The 8,070-nt window shown below is 41.7% G+C and overlaps 1 protein-coding gene across 3 annotated transcripts in view; it reads left to right on the plus strand.

Moving 5' to 3' along the window:
- The window catches only part of LOC106569503 (electrogenic sodium bicarbonate cotransporter 1), a 110,271-nt gene extending 102,905 nt beyond the window's left edge, over nucleotides 1–7,366 (plus strand). For 2 of the 3 annotated variants that reach the window (XM_082955932.1, XM_014140945.3), the window contains exons 25-26: nucleotides 4,177–4,247; nucleotides 4,415–7,366. In XM_082955932.1, coding sequence (XP_082812058.1) covers nucleotides 4,177–4,217 — 41 coding nt within the window. In that variant the 3' untranslated portion in view covers nucleotides 4,218–4,247; nucleotides 4,415–7,366. Of the gene's footprint in view, nucleotides 1–4,176; nucleotides 4,256–4,414 lie in introns of all 3 variants that reach the window. The other variant, XM_082955930.1, reaches the window with a different exon arrangement.
- Nucleotides 7,367–8,070: the final 704 nt, after the last annotated feature.

Raw genomic sequence — 8,070 nt, forward strand, 5'->3', positions numbered from 1 at the left:
GTGGGCCATGTTTTTCACCCGTTTTGTGTTTACCCTTTCCTACAGACCAGGCTCCCAGAACGTTAAGGCAGACGCATTGTCCTGGCCATATAACACAGAGGAGCGGCCCATAGATCCCACTCCCATACTCCCCACCTCTTGCCTGGTGGCGCCGGTAGTGTGGGAGCTGGACGCGGACATTGAGCAGGCGTTACGTGCAGAGCCCGCTCCCCTCCAGTATCCAGCTGGGCGTCTATACGTTCCGTCTGCTGTCCGCGACCGGCTGATCTATTGGGCCCACACGTCACCCTCCTCTGGTCATCCTGGGATCGGTCGGACGGTGCGCCGTCTTAGTGGGAAGTACTGGTGGCCCACTTTGGCCAAGGATGTGAGGGTTTATGTTTCCTCCTGCTCGGTGTGCGCCCAGTGTAAGGCTCCTAGGCACCTGCCCAGAGGTAAGTTACAACCCTTACCCATTCCACAACGGCCGTGGTCGCACCTGTCAGTAGATTTCCTGACCGATCTTCCTCCTTCACAGGGTAACTCCACGATCCTGGTCGTTGTGAAGTCCTGTCGTCTCCTACCTTTGCCCGGTCTCCCTACGGCCCTACAGACTGCGGAGGCCCTGTTTACACACGTCTTCCGGCACTACGGGGTGCCTGAGGATATAGTGTCTGATCGGGGTCCCCAGTTCACGTCGAGGGTCTGGAGGGCATTCATGGAACATCTGGGGGTCTCGGTCAGCCTTACCTCAGGTTTTCACCCCAAGAGTAACGGGCAGGTGGAGAGAGTTAACCAGGATGTGGGCAGGTTTCTGAGGTCATATTGCCAGGACCGGCTGGGGGAGAGGGCAGCGTTCGTGCCCTGGGCAGAGATGGCCCAGACCTCGCTCCGCCACTCCTCCACTAACCTCTCTCCCTTCCAGTGTGTATTGGGGTATCAGCCTGTTCTGGCTCCTTGGCATCAGAGTCAGACCGAGGCTCCTGCGGTGGACGACTGGTTCCGGCACCCATGTCCACCTTCAGCGCGCCGTGCTGCGCCAAAAAGTTGGCGCAGACCGTCACCGTTGTGAGGCGGACCGGGTCTGGCTCTCAACCCGAAACCTGCCCCTCCCTCTGCCCTGTTGGAAGCTGGGTCCGCGGTTTGTGGGGCCATTTAAAGTCCTGAGGAGAGTGAACGAGGTTTGTTATAGGTTACAGCTTCCCCCCGATTACCGTATTAACCCCTCGTTCCATGTGTCTCTCCTCAGGCCGGTGGTGGCTGGCCCGCTCCAGGAGTCTGAGGTGCGGGAGGTTCCTCCGCCCCATATTTACATTACATTTGATATTTTAGTCATTTAGCAGACGCTCTTATCCAGAGCGACTTACAGTAGTGAGTGCATACATTTCATTTCATGCATTTTTAAACAATTTTTTGTAAAAGAAAAAATTTGTACTGGCCCCCCGTGGGAATCGAACCCACAACCCTGGCGTTACACACACCATGCTGGCGTTGCAAACACCATGCTCTACTAACTGAGCCACAGGGAAGACCTCTGGACATCGAGGGGGCCCCGGCATACTCCGTTCGTTCCATACTGGATTCGAGACTTCGGGCGAGGGGCCTTCAGTACCTCAAGGGCTTGGAGGGGTATGGTCCGGAGGAGAGATGCTGGGTTCCTGTGGAGGACGTATTGGATCCTTCAATGCTGCGAGAGTTCCATCGTCTCCATCCGGATCACCCTGCGGGTCGTCCCCGAGGTCGGTGTCGGGGGGGGGGGGGGGGGTACTGTCATGACTTCCGCCGAAGTCGGTCCCTCTCCTTGTTCGGGCGGTGTTCGGTGGTCGACGTCACCGACCTTCTAGCCATCGCTGATCCATTTTTCATTTTCCATTGGTTTTTTCTTGTCTTACATCACACCTGGTTCCAATCTCATCAATTACATGTTGTGTATTTAACCCTCTGTTTCTCCTCGTGTCCTTGTCGGTGATTGTTTGTTTGTTTGTATGTGATATGCAAGTTATGTTCTGGTGCGCGACGGGTTTTGTACCCACTTTTATTATTTTGCATATTTTGGTTTTCTGAGTTTTGTGAGCACTTATTAAACGACTCCGTTTATACCAAGTTCGTTCTCCTGCGCCTGACTTCCCTGCCACCAGCACGCACCCATTACACTCATAGCAAAGGGTCTGAATACTACAGTTGAAGTCGGAAGTTTACATACACCTTAACCAAATACATTTAAAACTCAGCTTTCACAATTCCTGACATTTATTCCTAGTAAAAGTTCCCTGTCTTAGGTCAGTTAGGATCATCACTTTATTTTTAGAATGTGAAATGTCAGAATAATAGTAGAGAGAATGATTTATTTCAGCTTTTATTTCTTTCATCACATTCCCAGTGGGTCAGAAGTTTACATACACTGTAATAGTATTTGGTAGCATTGCCTTTAAATTGTTTAACTTGGGTCAAACGTTTCGGGTAGCCTTCCACAAGCTTCCCACAATAAGTTGGGTGCATTTTGGCCCATTCCTCCTGACAGAGCTGGTGTAACTGAATCAGGTTTGTAGGCCTCCTTGCTCGCACACACTTTTTCAGTTCTGCCCACAAATTTTCTATGGGATTGAGGTCAGGGCTTTGTGATGGCCACTCCAATACCTTGACTTTGTTTTCCTTAAGCCATTTTGCCACAACTTTGGAAGTATGCTTGGTGTCATTGTCCATTTGGAAGACCCATTTGCGACCAAGATTTAACTTCCTGACTGATGTCTTGAGATGTTGCTTCAATATATCCACAATTTTCCTCCTCATGATGCCATCTATTTTGAGAAGTGCACCAGTCCCTCCTGCAGCAAAGCACCCCCACAACATGATGCTGCCACCCCCGTGCTTTATCCCCATGTGCAGTTGCAAACCGTAGTCTGGCTTTTTTTATGCCGGTTTTTGAGCAGTGGCTTCTTCCTTGCTGAGCGACCTTTCAGGTTATGTTGATATAGGACTTGTTTTACTGTGGATATAAATACTTTTGTACCTGTTTCCTCCAGCATCTTCACAAGGTCCTTTGCTGTTGTTCTTGGATGGATTTGCATTTTTCGCACCAAAGTACGTTAATCTCTAGGAGACAGAATGCGTCTCTTTCCTGAGCGGTATGACGGCTGCGTGGTTCCATGGTATTTATACTTGCGTACTATTGTTTGTGCAGATGAACGTGGTACCTTCAGGCGTTTGGAAATTGCTCCCAAGAATGAACCAGACTTGTGGAGGTCTACAGTTTTTCTTGGCTGATTTTCTTTTGATTTTCCCATGATGTCAAGCACAGAGGCACTGAGTTTGAAGGTAGGCCTTGAAATACATCCACAGGTTCACCTCCAATTGACTCAAATTATGTCAATTAGCCTATCAGAAGCTTCTAAAGCCATGACATCATTTTCTGGAATTTTCCAAGCTGTTTAAGGCACAGTCAACTTAGTGTATGTAAACTTCTGACCCACTGGAATTGTGATACAGTGAATTATAAGTGAAATAATCTGTCTGTAAACAATTGTTGGAAAAATGACTTGTGTCATGCACAAAGTAGATGTCCTATCCGACCTGCTAAAACTATAGTTTGTTAACAAGAAATTTGTGGAGTGGTTGAAAAATGAGTTTTAATGACTTCCGACTTCAACTGTAAACTTCCAACTTCAACTGTATGTAATTAAGGTATTTGTGTTTTTTATTTGTATTACATTTGCAAAAATTTCTAAAACCTGTTTACGCTTTGTCTTTATGGGGTATTCTGTGTAGATTGAGGGTATCTTTAAAAAAAATCAATTTTAGAATAAGTCTAATGTAACAAGGGGTCTAAATACTTTCCATGGGCACTGTATATATCTCTCTCTGTCGCTCCTTCTCCCTCTTCCCCTTTGTGAAGCTCTAACCTCATCTTTGAGTCTTGATCAGATCTCTCGCATTTCTCTGACTGCAGACATCCAGCTGTATTATGCACACTAATGCAGATGAGCTTACTTTTCTAATCCTTTCTTATTGTTCTATTTTCAGCTGCTTACAAATGCTTAATTAACAGCTGCTTCTACTGTGAAACATCATGGCTTTGCAACGCTTGCTCGAATTTTCCTCTTTTGCTGGACCTGGTCTGAATTTTGATGATATTTTGAGAGTGAATATTTAAGTGTCTGAAACATGTTAATGTTGTGTGTGTTTTGCCTTCTCTCTTAGGACCCCCGTCGTCTTTCCGTGACCAACACTCCCCATGTTGAGGACTACTTTGAACCCACTACTGTAGCAAGGTATCTGTGTGAGCAAGCCTGCGTGCCTTATTCTATACCCCCAGACACCCACAGATTACATAGTGTGACAATCAGTCATAGAGTATAGCGTGTCATGGTTGTTCAATCTCTCTACCTTCTCTCTGTCTCCTCTCTCTTTCTCCCTCTCCTCTCTTTCTCTCTCTCAGTCTGAATCTATTGAAAAAAAGCTGTGCCTCAGATTAGGATCGACCTGGACCCAGAGGACAACGGTTTCTTCTGGAAAAACTAGTCTCTGGGATCTGAAATGTCCCTCTAGTCTAACACAAACAACCCAACAGAACCAGCACCTGCACACCACAGTACTAATCAACACAGCACAAAGTGCATCTGAAATCGCACCCTATTTCCTATATAGTGCACTACTTTTGTCCCCTTAGGGCTCTGGTCAAAAGTAGTGCACTATGTAGGGAATGAGATGCCATTTTGGACGTAACCAAAGACCCCTACAGCAGCCTCTTTTATACTGTAGCACTGTTTTATAATTCTCTTTAAAATGTCCTGCTGAAGTACATATTTTTAATTTAAGATAACTGACATAATTCTTCCTTTTGAGAATGAGAAGTATAGGAGGGAGCCTTGTGAAACGGGGAGATGTACGTGTTTGTATGAGAGGGGGAGGGGTTGCGTTTGAAAATCCTTAATTTGCTGTAGAGGTCATGCTCTACACCAAGGAAAACGTTGAAGTTCTTTGGAAACCATTCATTGCTTATTCATGGGTATGGTATTAATGATTTATAAAGCATTTAAACTAATACAATGCTTTATGTATTCATAATTCATGCCTGTTAGGTAATTAAGTACAACATACTTTATTATGCAACTCTTATGGAGCTGTGAAGTTGGACTTGACTGTCCTATTCTATGCCGGCCAGAACAGATCAAACTTTAAAATCCCATTATGATTTCATGTCCAACTGTCCATCATAGGCCCATAGTGTCCTTTTTGGATATTCAGGTGTTTCTGTCCTTTCCCCCACTCCTTCACACCTGTATTATCATATTTATTTATGCAAAATATTTTTTGAACAAAAATGTTGGTTTGGCTATTTTCCTTCCCAGTGTGTATGAAACTGATAAACTTTTCTGATTGATCTGTTCTATTAGTTATGTTTGTTGCAGGGTTGAGGTCAATTGCAATGTCATTAGAATTTCTAATTCAATTCTTGAAATCACTCATGAAGTGGAGAATTTCTGTTGAATTACATTCTAATTCCAAGAATCTTAAAGTTTTGGAATTATACTGTTTGAATTGGAATTATAAAGAAAATATTTTTTGAATTGGAATTCAATATTTGTACATTTCCCAGGTAATATAATTAATGCAAAAAGTGTCAAATCGACTGCAGGATTTGTTTTAAATCATTTAAACTTGTATTTCTATATTTCTAGTATAACTTGGCTATCTGAACACTGACATCAGCCTTAAAGCCCGAGGGAATTGTTGGGGATAATTTCAATTGGGAATTAAATTATTTTAATTTACCTAACATTGGAATTCAGAGGAAATGAATTATCTCTGAATTCAACGACTGACCTGGAATTATAATTGAATTTGTGGAATTAACCCTGGTCTGTTGTTCCTATCGGCTTTATAAGAGACAGGAGGACACCAACTACGATTATCTGTAGTAGGGATTGAAATATATAAATATACTTATTTGTAGCTCTACCTCTTTGACTTAATTAATGTACTGTAGGTGCCAGGCATTATAAGTACAGTAAGATGATCTGTCATCATTAATACTGAATTATTTGCATGAAAGGGCACAGCACAGGATCTCTAGCTTATCACTTTCTGAGTTCCTTTTGCTCTGTAACTAATTCATTCAAGATTTTTATTTGTATCACATTTAAATAAATGCAATAACAGTGACGTATATTATAGCGCTGAGAGATTAAGTGAAATAATAATTACGTGTATTTACAATATGACAATTTTTCCAGTTGTCTGTGGGGCAACATTTTTATTATTAGCTTTTTTAATGAAGTGATCATTTAGTAAGTGTTTTTTAAGGACATGAAATAATATTATGATTATGATCTATGATATCATTGAAGAATCACTGTGAGACAATGCAATATTGAAGTTACTTGTCTTGTATATCTGAAAGAACTAATGTTGCATATAGTGTACAGCTTTTCAAAGTTCCAAGACCAAATATTCATTCACAACCATTCAACATTTAATCTCCTCCACCAGCCAGCTTTCTCGGTTGCCAGCTCTCACAGATGCATTGCAGCCCTTGTAGAAATGTAGGCTTAAATTATTTACTTGTGCAAAAATTCCTGGACTGGATTTTGATTAATTGCAGTTTCTAAAGTGGCTTGAAGATAGAGCTTTTGGTTATGTGGTCTTATTGATTACTGGGTTTGTAAATTATTTAAATTGTAACATCTTCAAACATTCATCTCAGCCAGTTAAATGAGATGAATCAAATCTTTCACTGTGATTCTTATCTATGCTGTTATCTTCATGCTACTCTTACAGGAGTGTATGAAAGCTAATATATTGCAGCGATAATATAATACAATTATATTTGTAATCTTGCGTGGTATAATGTCAAACAAAAATATTGTATTGTAAGTGTATCTGAAGTATGATAGAACTGTGATGAATGTCAAAATGATGGTACACTCTTAATCATGGTCCCTATTGATGTCATGTTTTCTATCCCAAATATGCCAGCTCCCATCTTGATCTGTCTTGGGGCAAATGTTAGTTGTCTGTATACCTTGACAGCATATTCATTTTCTAGGTTTCTAAGTTTAGGATTAGTCCATGTTTTGCTGTAAAATTTGTTCATTCATAGGGGGCTAATTGTATAAACTTTTCTTTTTAATAATGTTGACACATTTGAGAATCTTTATCTACAAACATGGTTCATATTTAACAAGCACAAGCACTGAGATACAAGTGTCAGTTTATTGTAAAACGTAGAACAAAAGATTCAAGCAATAAAACTATACTTTAAGATAAATGAATCCCTGTAAGATTTATGGTATTTCATTAATAATCTGTATAGACTATTTTTGAATGAGTATGTTACTTAAAGTGAGTTATTTGCATATTGACAGCAATAAAGTCATGTACAAAATGATTCTGTGTTGGTTTCAGTTTGTATTAAATGTTTATATTTGATCTAATGTAACAGTCAGGCCTGGATTCACAAAATGTATTATCCTCAAAAAGGTTATTGGAAAACATTAATTCTAATATTTCTCTGGGCTCTGATCTCTTTGCAAAAATACTTATAAAGCCTACTGCTGGTGGTCAGATGCTGGAGTTGTTTTTTACACTGCTACCATAAACGTTTTGGTAGTTCAATCAGCCATAGCACTCTAAAGGGACCAGCAATGGGGTCAACAGTTTAACTGGGATTAGAAACATAATTGAACTGAGGAGACCAAGTGAGCAAGTTAAAGAAGTTACTTGTCTTGCATTAGGCCTAGCTTAATCTCCTATCCGATAAATAGGCTGAGAGTAGACGCAAGGTCCCCAGTCTCTCCACACATGCTTTCGTTGGATAAGCTGTGTTTTGTGTGCGTCTAGCCTATTAGGTCAACATGACAGCCTTTTCGCAAGCATTATCAAAATGACTTATCACAGCAGCTAGTCTGCATAGTGACTGGAATCACAGGAATGGAATGAATGGCTAATTAACACAAATCTGTTATCTTTTACTGTGTACTGGACACTGTCATTGTTGCCAGGGAAAAGACATTCACCCACGGTTAACCGTTACTTTGATCTTGAGAGCCACATAGTATGTTCCCATAAATTTCAGTTATCCACAAGCATGAT

The sequence above is a fragment of the Salmo salar genome, chromosome 01, assembly GCF_965601325.2.
Source record: "Salmo salar chromosome 01, fSalSal1, whole genome shotgun sequence".
Classification (NCBI taxonomy): Eukaryota; Metazoa; Chordata; class Actinopteri; order Salmoniformes; family Salmonidae; genus Salmo; species Salmo salar.